At 41.8% G+C, this 20,427-nt stretch overlaps 1 protein-coding gene and 1 long non-coding RNA gene across 5 annotated transcripts; one reads left to right on the top strand and one right to left on the bottom strand.

The window, feature by feature from the left end:
- Nucleotides 1-333: 333 nt before the first annotated feature.
- Nucleotides 334-9,849, bottom strand: garem (GRB2 associated, regulator of MAPK1). 4 transcript variants are annotated; one of them, XM_045702703.1, is made up of 7 exons: nucleotides 9,473-9,849; nucleotides 8,271-8,411; nucleotides 7,273-7,403; nucleotides 5,890-7,083; nucleotides 5,432-5,592; nucleotides 4,241-5,088; nucleotides 334-388 (listed from the first exon to the last, which is right to left on the bottom strand). In XM_045702703.1, exons 1-7 carry the CDS (start codon nucleotides 9,591-9,593, stop codon nucleotides 375-377), a joined length of 2,610 nt encoding a protein of 869 aa, XP_045558659.1. In that variant the 5' UTR covers nucleotides 9,594-9,849; the 3' UTR covers nucleotides 334-374. The 4 variants fall into 4 exon arrangements, with proteins under 4 accessions (XP_045558659.1, XP_014015061.1, XP_014015059.1 ...); XM_014159586.2 differs by lacking the exon at nucleotides 334-388 and having other exon boundaries at nucleotides 3,452-5,085; XM_014159584.2 differs by lacking the exon at nucleotides 334-388 and having other exon boundaries at nucleotides 3,453-5,088.
- A 108-nt stretch (nucleotides 9,850-9,957) lies between these two features.
- On the top strand, nucleotides 9,958-12,839 carry LOC106579560 (uncharacterized). The gene is made up of 3 exons (XR_001322678.2): nucleotides 9,958-11,058; nucleotides 11,564-11,686; nucleotides 12,003-12,839. It is a non-coding gene; the product is annotated as an uncharacterized lncRNA (long non-coding RNA).
- Nucleotides 12,840-20,427: the final 7,588 nt, after the last annotated feature.

Consider the following 20,427-nt stretch of genomic DNA (forward strand, 5'->3'; position numbering starts at 1 on the left):
AAATCAACGTTGGTTAAAAAAAATGAAATATAGATTTTCAAATAGTTGTGGCCAAAAGTTTTGAGAATGACAATTTTCACAAAGTCTGCTGCAATTTGCATACTCCATAATGTTATGAAGAGTGATCAGATGAATGGCAATTAATTGCAAAGTCCCTCTTTGCCATGCAAATGAACTGAATCCCCAAAAAACATTGACACTGCATTTCAGCCCTACCACAAAAGGACCAGCTGACATGTCAGTGATTCTCTCATTAACACAGGTGTGAGTGTTGACGAGGACAAGGCTGGAGATCACTGTCATGCTGATAGAGTTCGAATAACAGACGAAGTTTCAAAAGGAGGGTGGTGCTTGGAATCATTGTTCTTCCTCTGTCAGCCATGGTTACCTGCAAGGAAACACGTGCCGTCATCATTGCTTTGCACAAAAAGGGCTTCACAGGAAAGGATATTGCTGCCAGTACGATTGCACCTAAATCAACCATTTATCGGATCATCAAGAACTTCAAGGAGAGCGGTTCAATTGTTGGGAAGGCTTCAGGGCGCCCAAGAAAGTCCAGCAAGCGCCAGGACCATCTCCTAAAGTTGATTCAGCTGCGGGATCGGGGCACCACCAGTACAGAGCTTGCTCAGAAATGGCAGCAGACAGGTGTGAGTGCATCTGCACACACAGTGAGGCAAAGACTTTTGGAGGATGGCCTGGTGTCAAGAAGGGCAGCAAAGAACCCACTTCTCTCCAGGAAAAACATCAGGGATAGACTGATATTCTGCAAAATGCACAGGGATTGGACTGCTGAGGACTGGGGTAAAGTCATTTTCTCTGATGAATCCCCTTTCCGATTGTTTGGGGCATCCGGAAAAAAGCTTGTCCGGAGAAGACAAGGTGAGCGCTACCATCAGTCCTGTGTCATGCCAACAGTAAAGCATCCTGAGACCATTCATGTGTGGGGTTGCTTCTCAGCCAAGGGAGTGGGCTCTCTCACAATTTTGCCTAAGAACACAGCCATGAATAAAGAATGGTACCAACACATCCTCCGAGGGCAACTTCTCCCAACCATCCAGGAACAGTTTGGTGACAAACAATGCCTTTTTCAGCATGATGGAGCACCTTGCCATAAGGCAAAAGTTATAACTAAGTGGCACGGGGAACAAAACATCAATATTTTGGGTCCATGGCCAAGAAAATCCCTAGACCTTAATCTCATTGAGAACTTGTGGTCAATCCTCAAGAGGCGGGTGGAAAAACAAAAACCCACAAATTCTGACAAACTCCAAGCATTGATTATGCAAGAATGGGCTGCCATCAGTCAGCATGTGGCCTAGAAGTTAATTGACAGCATGCCAGACGGATTGCAGAGGTCTTGAAAAAGAAGGGTCAACACTGCAAATATTGACTCTTTGCATAAACTTCATGTAATTGTCAATAAAAGCCTTTGACACTTATGAAATGCTTGTAATTATACTTCAGTATTCCATAGTAACTAGAGGTCGACCGGTTAATGAGGGCCGATTTCAAGTTTTCATAACAATCACAAATCGGTATTTTTGGACACCGATTTGGCCGATTTTTTTTACCTTTATTTAACTAGGCAAGTCAGTTAAGAACACATTCTTATTTTCAATGACGGCCTAGGAACGGTGGGTTAACTGCCTTGTTCAGGGGCAGAACGACAGATTTTTACCTTGTCAGCTCGGGGATTCAATCTTGCAACCTTATGGTTAACTATTCCAACGCTTTAACCACCTGCTTTACATTGCACTCCACGAGGAGCCTGCCTGTTACGCGAATGCAGTAAGAAGCCAAGATAAGTTGCTAGCTAGCATTAAACTTATCTTATAAAAAAACAATCAATCAATCATAATCACTAGTTAACTACACATGGTTGATGATATTACTAGTTTATCTAGCCTGTCCTGCGTTGCATATAATCGCTTAGGTACACATTGCTCCAACCATAAACATCAATGCCTTAAAATCAATACACAAGTATATATTTTTAAACCTGCATATTTAGTTAATATTGCCTGCTAACATGAATTTCTTTTAACTAGGGAAAATGTGTCACTTCTCTTGCAAACAGAGTCAGGGTATATGCAGCAGTTTGGGCCGCCTGGCTCGTTGCGAACTGTGAAGACTATTTCTTCCTAGACAGCCGACTTCGCCAAACGGGGATGATTTAACAAAAGCGCATTTGCGAAAAAAGCACAATCGTTGCACGACTGTACCTAACCATAAACATCAATGCCTTTAATAAAATCAATACACAGAAGTATATATTTTTAAACCTGCATATTTAGCTAAAAGAAATCCAGGTTAGCAGGCAATATTAACCAGGTGAAATTGTGTCATTTTGTGTTCATTGCACGCAGAGTCAGGGTATATGCCACAGTTTGGGCCGCCTGGCTCGTTGCAAACTAATTTGCCAGAATTTTACGTAATTATGACATAACATTGAAGGTTGTGCAATGTAACAGGAATATTTAGACTTAGGGATGCCACCCGTTAGATAAAATGCGGAACAGTTCCGTATTTCACTGACAGGAAAAACGTTTTGTTTTCGAGATGATAGTTTCCGGATTCGACCATATTAATGACCTAAGGCTCGTATTTCTGTGTGTTATTATGTTATAATTAAGTCTATGATTTGATAGAGCAGTCTGACTGAGCGATGGTAGGCACCAGCAGGCTCGTAAGCATTGATTGAAACAGCACTTTCGTGCGTTTGCCAGCAGCCCTTCGCAATGCATTGCGCTGTTTATGACTTCAAGCCTATCAACTCCCAAGATTAGGCTGGTGTAACCGATGTGAAATGGCTAGCTAGTTAGCCGGGTGCACGCTAATAGCGTTTCAAACGTCACTCGCTCTGAGACTTGGAGTAGTTGTTTCCCTTGCTCTACATGGGTAACACTGCTTCGAGGGTGGCTATTGTCGATGTGTTCCTGGTTCGAGCCAGGTAGGAGCGAGGAGAGGGACGGAAGCTATACTGTTACACTGGCAATACTAAAGTGCCTATAAGACCATCCAATAGGCAAAGGTATATGAAATACAAATCGTATAGAGAGAAATAGTCCTATAATTCCTATAATAACTACAACCTAAAACTTCTTACCTGGGAATATTGAAGACTCATGTTAAAAGGAACCACCAGCTTTCATATGTTCTCATGTTCTGAGCAAGGCACTTAAACGTTATCTTTCTTACATGGCACATATTGCACTTTTACTTTCTTCTCCAACACTTTGTTTTTGCATTATTTAAACCAAATTGAACGTTTCATTATTTATTTGAGGCTAAATTGATTTTATTGATGTATTATGTTAAGTTAAAATAAGTGTTCATTCAGTATTGTTGTAATTGTCATTATTACAAATAAAAAAAGAATTAAATAGTTTTTTTTGTAATTTTTTTATAATTTATTTATTTTTATTTATTTTTTAAATCGGCATCGGCCTTTTTTTTGGGTCCTCCAATAATCAGTATTGAAAAATCATAAATCGGTCGACCTCTAATAGTAACATCTGACAAAAATATCTAAAGACACTGAGGCAGCAGACTTTGAAAATGTATGTGTCATTCTCAAAACTTTTGGCCACGACTGTACAGTGTTGTCATGAGTTGATTGTCACAGTCTATTTGTACTGGCAAAGGCGGTTTTACTCAAGTGCATTTCATTATGCGGAATATGAAGTTACATTGTATTGGTGGTTATTACTTGCATATTAATTCAGCATTACAAGAAGCATACGCGTATAAATTAGTTAAATGCCATCGCTTGGATCGCAAACGTTCGTGGAAAGGCTTCGGGTTAAAGCAAATAGTAACGGAGTTGTGAGAGAATGTCCCTAAAGAGGACAAACAGAAAATCTAAACAGATATAATGACGAGTTAACAAAAACATCCCTGTTACATAGACAACTGTAATGATTACCAGGGTTGGACTTCGGAGAGCTGGATTGACAAGTTAGGCAGCCACCTTCGAGACTGCCTTGGTTTTCTGGTTTAACAAGAAAGCTTAACGTTGAGTGTGGGTTATTGAGAGAGGGCATCTAGTAATTTATATACTATGCCCAATTCATGTGTTATCTTTCTCAAAGAACTAGAATGTGCAGAGTTGTTTCAGAAAATCATCTGGCCAACTCCTACTATATGAAATAACCCCAGAATAATTTCTGGATGTGCATAGCGTTTGAGTACAAAACTGTTTTTGGTACAGGGTTAGGCTATATTTTAGGCCTCCAACCTTTTATAAACTGCATGAGTTTCTTCACTTGGAGTTTGCTTAACTTGAAGTCCTCTGTCAGAATCTCCTCCGTAAGCTGCAGAAGTAGATTCCCGTCGATTTTCTCTGTCATGAACGAAGACACAATGTCACCGGAAATGCCGATGAATTGTAACGATTTGGACACCTCTTCGATGGAAAGTCCAGAGAGGTTGGTGGGTGGTTGCCATTGTCCTCCGGGGGCTGGTAGGAAAGGGGAGGACAGTGGCGGTAGGGGGGGATAGGAGATGGAGAATATTTCTGTCGTCGTGACCTGATTGTGTTGTTGGCTGACCAGGCACTTTAGAGTGTCCTGCGCCGTATCTTCGACAGAATCTTTACATGTCTCGTTTGATTTGGGCGTCCTCGGTGGCAAGATGGGGCACGACAGGCTTTGTTTAGTGTTACATTCGTCTATCATATTGTCTCTGTACATTTCCAGGGTGTAGCTCGACGACTTGGGGCAAAACCGATTAGTGTATGAGGCTTTGTGGGATTTCAAGGGGATGGCGCTACCGCCCTTCTGCTCTTTTCTATCAAAGTCAAAAAGGCTGGAAGTACATGGTGACTTGGGCGTGCCAGAGGGTCTTTTTCTGGGATAGCTGTAGTAACTTCGACAGGGGATGGGCAGGAACTCCTCCATGCTTTGAGAATCCCCTCCACAGAAGTAGTTGGGCCACGATAGTCTAGAAGGGCAGGAGAGTACGCCGTCGTGAGGTGGGCTCAAATGGGATGCTGTCAGGCACTCCTCGTTGCCCTTGACCCAGTTACAGGGGTAACACACGTGGTTCTGCTCATCTGCCTCAGTCACTTCATTCTCTCCTCCACTGCTGCGAGCAAAACACAAATACCAAAGTTAGTGAAAGAACTAGGTACAAATTGAGTCTAAACACTGCTAAACTATTCTGAAATAATGTCACATAGGGATAAATGTAGCCCAACACTCCAGACCATTGGGAGGGAAACAAGGGCTATTGACTAGTCAGCAATGTGTAAGGAAGTGTGTACATAAGTTTTTTTTTTTTTTTTATGGTCATTTCAATGTATCATCTAGGATCAGAATAAAATCTATAGACCGTGCAGGACCAAATCCTAACTTGAGTGGCGTGTGTGAAACATGCATTGAAGTCAAAAGTTATGCACAAATGATGAGGCTACACATTGGGATTTTACATGCTGTGTAGGCCTGAGGAATAATAGGAGAGAGTAGGGCTTGGAGAGCGCGTTTCCGTCTGCCGAGCCTTAGCTACAGCCGGCGTTGGGGTGGACATCATCTGCTTGGAACTTCGGGGGGGAATGGGAGGGGCGTTCAAATGACGGCATTCTACCTTCACCTGGAGAGGAAGGTGAAGGTAAATCAGAAAGCCTCAAACCATCCCAAAACAGCCAGTGAAAACAAGCAATGAACAACTGCTTGCTAATTTGAGAAATGGTTTGTTTTTAGCTGTGAGGATGTTTACACCAGTAAAGAATATTAAATTGTTACAATGTAATGTCTCAAACACTGGGCCTACATCTGATCATATGCCAATTATATCAGTAACATCAATATTTTCTCAATTTGCTTGGTAGTAATACTGGAATATTAGTTGTTTAATGTAGCCATGGTGATAGAATTCATGTGTACTCACAGCTTCAGACTTTGGTGGGACTGGGGGCGGAGCTAGACAGATTTCAGAGCTGACCATTGGACCCACATGACAGGAGGAGACGGGGTATGATATGACAGCCATGGAGGTGGCGATGGTGTTGCTGGTGCCTCTTGGATCCTCGCCGCCTACACTGTGCCCTCCTCCTCCCCGACTTGATCTCAAGTTGTCCAGCCACAGCTCCTCATAGGGAACAGCCGACTGGCTCATGTCCTCCAGCAGCTCAGGGAAGAGGTACTCTGTGTCAACCGAATCAGCCAGCAAGCCCTCGGATGGCAGGAGCACCCAGTCTCCGCACAGCGTCATGCAGCCCTGCAGGTTGACCTCGCTGTTGCCGTGCAGGTTGTTGCCATAGACACACACCGAGAGCCGGTGGAATGACTGGGTAAGCTCGTCGCGGGCGTACGTGAGAGAGCTGGGCATGTGCATGTGGGAGGGGCAGCCATTGCTGCTGCTGTTGCTGCTACCACCACTACCACTACTCTTCTTGGGGCTCCTCCCATCAACGTCGTTCCAATCGGTCCTGACATCACGCACAGCACGGGAATAGTCGTCAATGTCAAACTGCTCTTGGCAGTAGGTGAACCAGCGGTGCACCATGGTGTCCAGCCACAGCTCGTTCTGAAGCAACCCTTCAGGGATGATGAACTTGGGCATGGAGGCCAAGTGGAGTGGGAAGTGGATGGGGGTGATCTTGTTACTGCGCAGCACGCAGCCCACCACCACCGTCTTGGTCTGGATGTTGACCAACTTGTAGCGGTGACTCTCGCGGATCAGGTGGACGTCATGCTGGTTGCGCGGCGGGCTGCCAGGCACGCTGACGTTGACCGGCAGCCGGGTCTTCTCCACGATGTTGCGGATGGTGTGCTCCCCCTCCTGCATCTGAAGCTCTAGGGGGCTGCAGGTGCTGAAGCGACCCTTACACTGGAAGGGCAGGCTGACACTCTCGTTGGTCCGGTGGTTCATGCAGATGAGGCAGGGCATCTTGCCACGGCTTGCGATCTTGCTGATGGAGTTCAGCTTGCCAATTTTCTTGAAGATGGTGTTGAAGCGCGACTTCTCCTTGGACGCCTTGGCGTACAGGATCTCTGCCTGGCCCATGAGGGTGAGCTCATCACCGGTGCTTAGTGTGATGTTGTACACCTCCGTGTCCTCGTTGCATTCGCCCGAAGCCATCTGTGAGACAAGGACGTGTTGGATTGTAGTCTCATAGCCTAAAGATCACATAACTATAAGGCCTAAAAACACTCCAATTGACCTCCTATGACAATGTCACCTCTGAAGATTTTGGAAATGTACATAACTTACAAGTCACTTTAAGGCCAAAATCAACTTTTGATTAACTATCAACCAATAGCAACTGACCTTCACATTGAACGTAATTTCCTCCATGACATACACCTGTTCGGGAAATGCTTTGGCCACCTCCTCCACACTGTTGAAGTACTGCACCGGCTCCTTGACATCTCTGTCCTGCTCCAGCAGCTTAAACTGACCTACAGGAAGGGGTGGAGAGAATCAGACAGGATAGCCTGGCTACATGTTACCTTTGTTTATGTTACTGGATAGGATAGGCCCTTTTAGTTTAGTCTGTGCTTCAAAAGGAAACATCTCTGAAATATTTCAGTGAACACACAACAAAGACCCTCTGGGAACATTGCTATCTGAATAACCCTGGTTCCCAGCAGTAGCCTCAGCCTGCACCAGGCCAAGCTTTCATTGCAACCTCAATGTTCCAGTGTTATGTACAGTGTTTCCGTGAATCAGTTTTACAGTCTGACTAAGTACACTTCCCATATGCTGTGAGGCGAGAGCATTGATCATATGTCAGTCTGAGGTCCCATCAGCCAGATCAGTTGGATTGGCACAGGCGCAGCAGAGAGTCAGTAATGTAAAAAGGGTATCGTCTGTGTAATCATTGATTCAAGCCTGAGAGGCTTTTAAGATTAGTGAAACGGCACTGTGCCTGTTCTAAACCCTGAGTAAACAGTACAATGTGCGTGTTTGCATGTTGCGTATTTGATTCTAGTACAGGAATTAAAATGTACTGGTTGTACAAATCAATGTATTTTTCCTTCATTAACTTCAATGGCTTTAGAAAGGCATTGAAAAGCTTGTTAACAATAAAATAAGCTTTTAGCAAAGATCTGTCTAATCAGTCCACGTGAAGTGTGATGTAAAATAGGTTGCTGAAATTATATGCTAGACTGTGGCAAGGGAGAGTCATAGTCAATGTTGTAAAAGTTGAGTGGGTTTAGTTTACTGATTAATATTACTCTAAGGCATTCAAATACATCTGAATAAACATTGCCATGTGAACCACTGACAAAGTAGTTTTAGAAATGGAACAGTGATTGACTAACCTTCATAATGTACCGGGATCTCTATTTTGGGCCCAATGACATAATGGCCTTCTTCCAGACTGTGTGCAGTGATTGTAGTCCATTGACGACAGGAATGAATCAAGAGGTAGTCATTGTCTCGTAAGCCGTCCACCAACTCACCTGGAGAAGAGAGACACTTTCATTCAAATTACACAAGTAGAAAACATCACTGTCATAAAAAAATGAGGCACAATTTTTCACAGATGGATTTGAATACAGTAATATCAATCATTTAAATGTATAACTAGTTATCAGTCCCTTGTGAATAGTATATTTTACATGATTAACGTATCACCTCATGTTTTAATGTAGACTTTAAGCATTAATCTAGACTTTTATAACTGTGGGCTAAAATGTAAAAATTATGTTTTTAAATGGCTATGTAGCTAAAGCTTTAAATAGAACTGTGTAGATATGGCTATCATCATGGCCTAAACCAAATTACATTTGCATGTGAAAAATCTCTGCATTTGCTCTATTGTTTAGCTACGTTTTTGTTGGTAGCCCACTCTTGGACTGCATTTTACAGTGAGGATATTTGTTCTGTATGCATGCCCGCTACAGAAAAGACTCTTGCAATGCATTTCAATTACAAATGTAACGTTATGTTTATTTATTTAACCAGGCAAGTCAGTTAAGAACAAATTATTATGTACAATGACGGCCTATCCCGGCTAAACCCTAACGACACTGGGCCAATTGTGCTCTGCCCTATGGGACTCCCAATCCCGGCCGGTTGTGATACAGCCTGGAATCGAACCAGGGTCAGTATGACTGAGATGCCTTAGAGATGCCTTAGACCGCTGCGCCACTCGGGAACTTGATAACAATCAAGCAATGAATCTAGTTAGCTACCATCTTTTATGCATTTCTTCTATTTTGTCAAATTTTATTAACAGGCTAGGTAAGCTTTTGCAACTTTGTTGACTAACGTTAGCTACGTTGTCAAGAATGACAGAGTAGCTAACTGTTTTTTTTTTGTTTTTTTCAGTAGCTAACTGTTAGCTAGTTAATGGTTGCTAGCAAATTTAACTAACATTAGATGGCTAGGCAACTTAGCTAGCTAACCTATATAGTTAGGTTGGAGGCTTGCTAACTTTAATTGGCTTATTGCCATTTTAAGCAGCGTATTAACTCGTTAACCCTTACTAAAAACAATAAATTGCTCAAAGTTTACCTACCACTGTCCAACTTCACAATTTGCGGCAATCTATAAACACTGACAAGTCGGTCTAGGGGTAAAGACGTCGTGCTCCATGATACATCTTTCAAATTGTTGTACAGCATTGATCCAAGGTCCATGTTAGCTTGTAAACACACGACATGCGTAGCATGAACGCACCACTTCCCGGCGTTGCTGCTAGCTTTGCATTGTTTTCAGGCATGTAACCTACACCTTCCTTTTGGTTCGGTTTTGTTTATTTTGAGGTTAGCTAGCTATTTGTTTCCTAAATTGTCGCACAGCCATGTTAGCTCCGTACTAGCTAGTATGCTAGTTGCACCTAAATTGACAGGAAATGCTGTGTATTGAAACCACAGATATCTGCACATGCCAGACGCCTACTTCTCAAACTATTCCCTTGTCTGAGTCGTCACTAGTTACCACAGCCACAAACCCCGCCTATTTCTAAAATGTTACACTGCTAACCTTATGCCTAACCCTAAACTTAAAGACAAAAAAGCATATCTTTGTTTTCATTAATTTGTACGATATAGCCGGTTTTTACTGTGGCCTGCCAGTCAGCTGTTGAATTCACCGCAAGGCCAAGCTTGAGACTCAACACAAACAAGGGAATCCATGGGAGAATATCATGAGTTAATTCAAGTCTTTATTTTACTTTGTGTCCTACTCGAACAACTATCAGGCTAACAAATATATGTTATGCATATAACATATATAAACGCATATATTGTGCTTTTAATGTTATGCATATTATTTATCCACACGAGAAAGAAACTAGTTAAATTACTTAGTGGGAACTAAATAAGATCGGTGCCTGCAGGGTGGGGGATCAAAACACCCAATTTTCTTCTTGAAAGTCCACTTTCAACCTTATATGCCTAGGCTACTCCAGCACCATTCATGCATACATTTGTAATGCTATACTTGTAGGATAATGTGACCTGTTGGTCAATGTTATTCAACCATGCTTGTTTTCTTAGAGCAGGTCACACAGACCCTGTCGTTTTCCACACTGCCCTTCTGTATCTAGAGATACAGTACTTTATTTCTATCAAGCTATGAGCATATAGGTGGCGTACTTGATCTTGTGGATAGCCTTTCTCTTGGTCCAAGTCAGAGATAAGTCTTAGCAAAGCCATATGTTGCCTCTTTGAAAGGAACATGAACAGCTTTTTCTCAGATCAATACTCTGACACGTAAAATAGATCAAGAAGACTATGGAACGCCGTTTGGGTCTTAAAGCACGTGGTCAAAACGCGATCTTTTTTATGCTACGTGTGTAAAGTAAACCGGTGCAGGCGCTAAATTAACGCGTGCACATGTTAAATTAATGTCTTCACGCGCTAAATTGATGCCTACACGCGTCAAATAAGCGCGTGCAAATGTGCTTGCAGGCGGTTCAACATGCACTAAATAAACGGCTGCAAGCGGTTCTGCACACTTCAAGTTAACACCTACACTAATTTAACGCGTTCCTTAATGTGCTAATTTTACTAGCCAATTTCCCTAGCTCCTCCTTTCTACCAGATTTCAGTTTGAAGGAACTTCCTTTTCCACTGCAAGCAGAGTTTGAACCTTTACAAGGTAACGGTTTTGTCTTTGAAATTTGTTGTTACTTAATCGTAAAGTTTATCAACTAGTTTAAAGTGGAAGGATCTGTTTATCATCACTGGCTATAAAATTCAGCTAACATTAATCTAGCACCAGGATCAGCAGTGTACTTAGCATAAGCTAAATCAGATATTTTGCTAGCTAAATTAGCTAACGTCAGTAGCCTCGAACCCCGGCCATATTATATCATATAGTTAGCCTCAAACTTTGCCCGGTCATACTGCTAGACGTAATGAACGGCACCGTCTTGTGTTTTATTAAAAGCCCTGCTGAAAAATCATATAAACTGTAACAGCCACAGAAACGCATTGGACTGTGTTAATTAATATTATCAAGGTAAATTAACTTACATACTAGCGAGATTGTTGCTTGCATGCAGGGCCAGGCATGCATAGATTAGACAACGGAGATGCTCAAAATCCTGGTAGTTCTCAATTTTTGGACTATTGTCTTTATTTAGCTTTATCATTGACTTAAGGAAGACAAGCTACCTAAATGTGACTTATCGGCTAGTACTGATAAAGCAGCAGAGAAGACCTGATTCACCAAGTATCAATTCATTTTGGTGATTCTCACCTGGTTGGCATGCTGCATGCACAAGGTATCTTCTACACTTGCATTGCTTGCTGTTTGGGGTTTTAGGCGGGGATTCTGTACAACACTTTGAGATATCAGCAGATGTAAGGGCTTTATAAATAAATTTGATTTGTATGCAACATTAAGCCCAATCAAATATCCAATGTTATTAAAACATGTATCCCAATTTACAGTCAAGCAACATTTGTCAGTTGTGTTAATGTTATGAACTACAAACAATCTATGGTTCTTGGAGTCAATGAATCGATTAGACATTTTAAAACTGCCAGTAAAGATGACAAAGTAAATTGCTCTTATGGTTCTGTTTACATTTTTTCCAGACACTTCAATCTGACTCTTGTTTGACATCAGGCAAAACGTCTTCAGCCACCGTAGGACGGAGACCCGCTGGTTGGCATTTGACTGCAGTGTCTGTGGGTGTACCAGGAAAGGACGTTAGAAGTTAGGGCCCCATGATATTGAAGCTTCTTACCGTCTCCACTGCAGCCCAGTCGATATAGATTTTAAAAAAATTAAAAAACTGGAACAATAGATTGTGCTACACTATGTACAACTCCAGTTTGCCTATTGTCCCAACAAATGTAAATTATACATCAGTGCATTTTCTTTCATAGCTCTGCTTTCACCGCCATCCTTACCCACAAACTGGTTAGCAGGCTCTGGTTGTAAATCCTGTAATAACTAATTTGATTTTTTTACATTATAAGAATGTGTATCCCAGAATGGACCCAACACTACCATGGCACACATGAGTACATGAAGGAGCTGTGGGACCTGACAAGTCTCAGCATAAGAAAAACAAAGTAGATGGTGATACTTGACCATTCTCCCATCTACTGTACATTGACATGGAGATGATCAGCAGCTTCAAGTTCCTGGGCACCCTGATATCCTTTTCTGCCCTCAGTTACTCCACTCAAAGTCTCACTTGTGCTTCCACTACCCTCAAACTTACTGCACCATGACCTATGTACCAACTACGGTGTCTTATTGCCATAACACATGTAAATGAAATGTCCATATTTACTGTAAGATTTATGGTAACATTGCACATATTGTAACATAGTCCCTTGACATACATGACTTAACTACTTTGCATAATGCTCAGTTTACCCACTAAGAAATCATACATTTAAATATTAAAGCTGCATTATGTATTACTGTGTCCAATTGATTCTGGTTGGTTGTAATGTTTTTGCTGATGGACAATCCTGTCGGAAACTTTCAAAATATCAATTATTTTGGGACACATCAATTAACATTGGCTGCAGTATTCTGAACTCACTAGGTGGTCATGCAATAAACGTTTTGGATAATTCTCCTTAAATGAATTATTGAAATCAAATTGTATTTGTCACATGCTCCAAATACAACAGGTGTAGACTTTACAGTGAAATGCTTACTTACAAGCCCTTAACCAACAATGCCGTTACAAAAAAGAAAAGTAAATAAAGAGCATCTGTAAAATAACAATAGCTGGCCTATTTACAGGGAATGTGCGGGGGCACTGGTTAGTGGAGTTAATACATACATGTAGGTAGAGATATTAAAGTGACTATGCATAGAGTAGCAGCAAATAGTCTGGGTAGCCATTTGATTAGATGTTCAGTAGTCTTATGGCTTGGGGGTAGAATCTGTTTAGAAGCCTCTTGGACCTAGACTTGGCGCTCCGGTACCGCTTGCCATGCGGTGGCTCCACTGGCAATCCCAGCCTAGGAATGCTGAAGCCCCCAAAGTGAAAAAGAAAACCTCCATGGTTAAAGGGTATGTGTTCCCCCCTGAAAAAAGGAAAGGGGGGACATTAAAGTCCATAAGTAACACTTGTTGAACACAATACTCTTAAGTGAAAGTAGTTTGGGATTTAATTGATCTATTACATTCTTAGGGGCCCATGGAAGAATAAGGCTACAAAATGCTGTCCCACAGTTGTTCAAATATTTTTTATTGAACACATACACAAGAGTGGTGTATAGGTATAAAAGACAAGTTTACAGTTCTTATCTAAACATAAGAGAACAGACATTAACCAAAAGACCCAGAGTTCTGGGCACAAAACAAATATTACAAAAAAAGACATACAAAACAAGGACAGGTATAAAGAAAAAGGGTCGATGTAACCCCCCCAATTATACCCCCCTTTATCCCCCCTTATTCCCCTCCCAACTGCTCGGGTGGCGGGGCCAGCACATGCTGCCCAAAGGTAGATTACCATATGACAATTGAGAGTGCGTTAAAAAGTGCAAATTCACAGCGCCGCCTGGTCCAAGTAAGAGAGGAAAGGCTGCCAGATTTGATCAAATGTTGATAATTTATTGTTCAGAATATATCTAATTCTTTCTAAATGTACAGTGTTTGCCAATTCGCTGAGCCATAATTTGGTAGAGGGCGCATCCCTCTTTTTCCAAAACAACAAGATGATTTTTTTTGCCGAAATGAGACTAAGAGATTAGTTGTTTTTGGGAGTTGGTTAATCCGTTTAGGGAATCGGACACTCCCAGGATTATCAGAAGCGGGTCTGGGTCTATTGAAGTCTCCAGAACTTCAGAGAGGACCCCAAAAATTCCACACCAATACCCATAAAAGTTAGAGCATAGGGCAAAGCAGTGGAGTAGTGTACCCTGCTCAGCCTGACATTTATCACACATAGGGGATGTACCAGGAAATATCCTATGCAGTTTGGTTTTGGAGTAGTGTAATCTGTGTAATACCTTGAATTGTATGAGACGATGTCTGGAGTTAATGGAGCAGGTGTGGATATACTCCAAGCTGTCCTCCCAGTCTGCCACCGAAATATCAGTCCCTAGTTCTTCCTCCCATTTTGCCTTAATGGCATCAGTAGACGGTGCGCTAACAGATTGAAAAGCGTCATATATACGAGATATCAGTTTGTCTGAGGTGGGGCATATTTTTATGCATCCGTCAAACATGGAAGGCTTAGCATTCCCAAATGATGGGAGGTGTTTTCTAACATAGTCTCTAATCTGTAGGTATCCGAAAAAGTTACTTCTGGGAAGATTATAGGTTTATAGGTTTCCCTCAGCGATTCAAAGGAAGCAAAGGTCCCCCTATATATAATTCCCCTATGGTACTTATCCCCAACTCTCCCCATCGCTCAAAGGTGTTATCAAGGTTAGAGGGGACAAAGGAGGGATTCCTGGCAACAGGAAGCATGAATGATATTGGTCTAAGCTCAAAGTGGACTTTAATTTGCTTCCAGATTCGGACTGTGCTTTGTATAATAGGATTGTTGCGGTAAAGTGACAAAATCACAGCACCAATAGAGAAGGGGTGGCACTCCTCTCGCTCCATACTAAGCCAGCTGGGTGTGCATCATCCAGCAAAAACGTAACAGCGTGGAGGTTGGCGGCCCAGTAGTAAAATATAAAGTTTGGGAGAGACAATCCTCCTTCCATCTTGGATTTACAGAGGTGTTTTTTTACCTATCCTGTGTGTTTTATAATCCCAGATGAAAGGATTGGTAAGAGTCCAGTTGTTTATAAAATGATTTAGGTATGAATATTGGGATGTTCTTGTATAGGTAGAGCAGTTGTGTGAGGAAGACCATTTTAATGGCATTAATTCTTCCGAGCAGAGAAATTGGGAGAGTTCTCCAAAATTGTATGTTTGCCTTAAGTTTTTGCATCAGAGAGGGGAAATTCTCTTTAAATAGTAAGGAGTATTGTTTGGTAACTACAATTCCAAGGTAGGTAAATTAACTGGAAGATGTTCTAGCCAGGTGTTTTGCAACCGTATGGGCATTAATTCACTCTTGTTCCAATTTATTCTGTATCCCGAGAAGGTACCAAACAAATTAATCACCTCCAGAATAGCTGGAATACTATCTTGGGGTTCTGTTACATAGAGGAGAATGTCATCTGCGTATAGGGAAATCTTATTTAGAGTATCTTTAGTATTATAGCCGTGTATTGCTGCATGAGATCTGATCGCTTGAGCGAGAGGTTCAATAATTAGGGCGAAGAGCATAGGCGACAGCGCACAACCCTGCCTTGTCCCTCTGTAAAGGTTAAATCGGGGCGACAATGATTGGTTAGTGAGTATTCTATCACAGGGGTTCCTATATAAAAGCTGGATCCACTTTATGAACCCATCTCCAATATTACATTTCTGTAGGACCTTGAATAGATAGGGCCACTCAACTTGGTCAAAGGCCTTTTCGGCGTCAAGAGATATAACGGCAAGGTCCACGTTAGGTAACCTCTGAGAATACATAATGTTGAATAGGCGCCTGAGATTGAAGAATGAGTTTCTGTTAGGGATAAAGCCGGTCTGGTCCGAATGGACCAATTTGCCAATTAAAGTGCTGAGCCTGTTAGCCAAAGTTTTTGCTAAAATCTTTTGGTCTGTATTAAGGAGGGATATTGGTCTGTATGACCCTACCTCTTCCGGATCCTTACCCTTCTTATGTATAACTGTAATAAACGCCTCATCCAAAGTGGATGGGAGCGCTCCATCCTCGTTGGCCAGAACCAACATTTTGTGTAGGTAGGGAGAGAGCATGTTGCTGACTGTTTTGTAGAATTCACCAGGGTATCCATCTGGGCCCGGGGTCTTGCCACTCTTTAGAGATTTTATTGTTTCTCTTATTTCTTCAAGAGATATTTCCTTATTCAGGAAGTTAGAGTCTTCCTGGTTCAGGGCAGGAAGATTACAGTCGTCCAAAAAGTTTTGCATAATTAAGGGGTTAGGATGCTGTCCCACAGTTGTGAGAGTGATTAGGTGATGTTTTACTGATGTGGGCTGTGTTACTTCAATGATCATGGTTTTGCATCTAACCTTCCACCTCCAGAAGTCAGTCCCTCCAGAAACATATAACTCCTCTCTCTATTGCTCTTTGATTAGTACCAGGTGGGGAGCGCTCTGCTTTGGAGAGAAGCTATGTCTTTGGCCAAAAGAGGTTTCTCAGCATAGATGAAAACCTCTCTGAAGAGGCTTGAGTGTCTATTCATGTAAGGCAGGAGACCTAGACACTCCAGACCCTCTGTGAATCTATAAAGTAAAAAAAAAGTCTATGAATTTGCCCTGAAGAATTTAACTAAACTTGAGATTCCTTAAATATATGGAAACTCACTACTCAAGAGCATCCCGTATCCTGCTTTCTAAGTAGAACTTTGTGGCTGACTCCACAAAGGCATCCCTCCAATGTACGAATGTATCGCACTGGACCCAACATGACCACTTCCTGTGCCTTATCAACAGTTTGTGCTAACTGGTCTTATATTGTTTATTGAACTGTGTTTTGGGACAAATTAGCAAAACAATAAACTGATTATCACTACCCTTAAAGATTGACTGCCAACAAAAATAAACCAAATCCATGTGGAAAAGTTCTCATGAACTACAACCCAACATTTTTTCAAACTTTGTGCAAATTAACAGTAACATAACATCCATCACAGTATAAAGTACTTACCTTCTCCAACTTCTCTCTCAAGTCATATTCCGCAATTTCTTTCAGTTCTGGCACAGGAGGTTGAAGGCCACACACTTGCCTGTATAGCCTCTCTGAAGAAATGTGGCTCTACACCCCCATGTACCAGACAGACAGCAATCATGCGGCCCACGTGCTTGTATACGCCATCATAGAGTGCTGTCACACAGAAGACAAACAGTAAATAAAGGACACATTACATACAACAATCAAATGTCTTATATAGTCATATATATTGCCATAAACAAATGTGTCTGTTGGTGTAAAAGTGTAACTCACCTTGAGAGTTGCAAGAAAGGCATTTTTGTCAATCAGGTCCCTCAAATATTGCAGAGGAATGGATGGCATTCATAAGCAGCCGGAGAAAATCTCTTGAGGGACCACCCTCATCAGCTGCCCCTTTTCCGTCAGCATCTCTAAAAACCATGTCTATTTTTGCCTCCGGATTAAAGCGGGCTCTCTTAAAAACTCTCATTGCACAATCATAAACGTCCCTCATCACGTTAATTTGGTTGGCATCTCATTAACTTCAGCAGTGTTGGAGGTCAACACTAAAAGAGACATTCAGAATAACAAAGCTCAGATACTTCCCACAATTCATCTGTAATAAGACATTTCATTATTTACAGGGATGACTTTCTCATTGTCATCACCAACATCAACAGAAGAGTGTGGTGAAGGTGGACGATTAGCCTCAGGGAATGGTGGAGGGGAGGCCACAGGAAGGGAGGCCACAGGAAGTGGTATAGGTGGAGGGGGGCCACAAGAAGTGGTGCAGAAGATGGGGTGCCACAGGAATAGGTGCTGCCACAAGTGTAGCCTCGTTTGTAGTAGTCTGTAAAAGGTCATTTGAAGGCTTATACATTTCAAAAACATGGAGAAAGCAATAAAGCTGTCAGACATAATGTGATTGCGTTCTGAATATGATTTACAGAAAAAAAATGTAGCCGCATGCATCACTCACTATAGAATGTAATCAATGTGTAGGTCAAGAAGACCTTTAAGGATGCATGTCGCTCTATTTTTTTAAATAATATTTTCAATATGTATTACATTCAACAAGCAGACAGTGTTGTTTTCTCCTCCATGGTCTGTCCTATCTCTGGAGGGAACGCCATATCTGGAGACAGCATTCATGAAGCAATCCATTACAGTACTGCTGCGATTGTTGCTGGAAGCACGGAGAAACACAATGAGGCGGCTGGCTGCACCCATCAATGCCACCATGTATGACTATCCTCCACCTAAATCAGAAAACACAGCACTGGTTGACACAAAAGCTGAACACATGAAATATACAAACATCACCATCCTCCTTTACCACTTAGATGCTGCATCAGGTTCCTGCAGTACATAAAGCAGCGGACCAGATATTAAATGAACATCCAAAATGTGGAACAATGTTAATGAAGCAAGTTAATGAGTCAAGAGGACAGACTCTCCTGTTGTTCACACTTAGGCCAAATACTTTGTTCCAACTGTTTTTGCCTCAGTATGTCCTCAATATAATCATGTTTGTTAATTTCATGATGCAGATATTCTATCGATCACAGAAGTAGCAGAAACACAAAACAATTATTATCCACATGATTGACATATTGGGCCATTGCTTGCTAAACTGAACTGTTAGTTGTTGATGAACAAGTTGATGAACAATTTGAGGTGTTGCAATGTACAACATCTCACCAGTGATATAGATAATTGTGTCCATCACAAAGATACATCTACCTTATCAGTTTGTGGTTTCCATCAAGGTGCCATAGCGAGTTTGGTCCAGCAACACGGTATGACCTTCTATGTAGCCTCTGCGACATGGTTCTGAGGGCAGCCGCCCTCGGGTTAACACGAATCAGGCTGTCCCTCACTCTGCGTCTCTGCACCCGGATTCCCAATGCCCTTAATTGTGTTCGAACAGCCTCCGTTCCAAGGTCGTCGTTCCCAGCCACCAAGTCCTTCATCTTTTCATCCAGAGCCAAGTCTGACATGTCAGAATATAACGGTGCATGTGACAGATTGAAGTGTCTGGGAAAAAAATGTGTAACAATGGACAGGGATGAGGTAATGTATATCATCAGTCATTTTAAAGTCCTGTCTTGATTGTAGTCATTCTAAAATTGTTTGATTGGTAAGAAACTGGAAACCATGCATCTAAAGTCTGTAGTTTATAGCATTACGCCCAAGAACAACTGACCTTAGACGACATTTGAGTGTTGATCGGGACACATGTAGAATATCTGCCATCTGAGACACACTGAAAGCACAGGACATCAGAAACCTCAGTTGCTCTTGAGTGATGGCATAACAAGGTGCACCTCTAGCTCCTCTCCAAGTCCGAGGAGCCCGGTAACTGGAACTGGCTGTAACAATAACACACTGCGTTTAGGATACTTAATGTATTGCCACACCGCCGCCCCCCTCATTCCAAAAACACTTTTAAATTATAGTAACTGTCACAAATTGTGGCCAAGTAATGTTTTTATAATATTGGATTTTAAAGCCAAGACATAAATAGGAATGTTGACCAAGAACGAATACAATGGGCAGCAGAAGGAAGAGTGAAAAAAGCAACAGTAAACCCAACCAAACCCACTACAATGCTGCTTACCTTGTTGTGCATGCCAGCCAGAGGAACGAATCTCCTGAATGAACTGAGATACTTGATCAATTAGATCATCTGCTGAAGCAACATTTATCAGCCTCCTCCTAGCCCAGGCAAGGCTCCTCTGCATGGTTTCCATTCTGCAAGACGACAGTTTTGTGAAAATAGAGACCATAGGACTGCGATTCCTGTTAAAACAGTGCCATAGTACTAACGTTAACGTTCCTGGTTCTGAAGTTGTTAATTTCTGCATCATAGGTTTAGATTAAATATAAACATTTCAAAGGGTATTCAAAAGTAATATCTGTGCTGTTTGAAAGCTGGTATGTTGTAAATATTAGCAAAGTTTTTACAGGGTTGTCTTAGGTCAAATGAGCTTTATGTGAGTTTTGTAAATGTTTTCATACTAATCGCGAGCTAGCGCGGCTAAGGGTAGGTGGCATTGCAATTATAGTTAGCAAGCCTAAAAATACCAGAAAATACAAAAACATGTTTCACGTCAGTATTCCTCGACAATAAATCACCTTTATGTAGCTAGCAGGGCTGTAAAAATGTTACAAGACTGTGCCGTTCACTGCGGCGATGGCCGGGGTATGTGGATCAACTTTATGATTAATAAAAGTATTTAAAAATAATCAACCTTGTTAACGTGGACTCAAGGGCATCAAGTCCAGGATTATCGAGTGCAGTCATTTAG

This window comes from Salmo salar, chromosome ssa19 (assembly GCF_905237065.1).
Source record: "Salmo salar chromosome ssa19, Ssal_v3.1, whole genome shotgun sequence".
NCBI lineage: Eukaryota > Metazoa > Chordata > Actinopteri > Salmoniformes > Salmonidae > Salmo > Salmo salar.

Coding starts and splice junctions, on each gene's coding strand:
- garem (XM_014159584.2), bottom strand. CDS start 9,593: ATGGACCTTGGATCAATGCTGTACAACAATTTGAAAGATGTATCATGG. Junction 7,084..7,272: donor AAATTACGTTCAATGTGAAG/GTCAGTTGCTAT, acceptor CTTGTCTCACAG/ATGGCTTCGGGCGAATGCAA. Junction 5,593..5,889: donor TCCCACCAAAGTCTGAAGCT/GTGAGTACACAT, acceptor CTTCCTCTCCAG/GTGAAGGTAGAATGCCGTCA.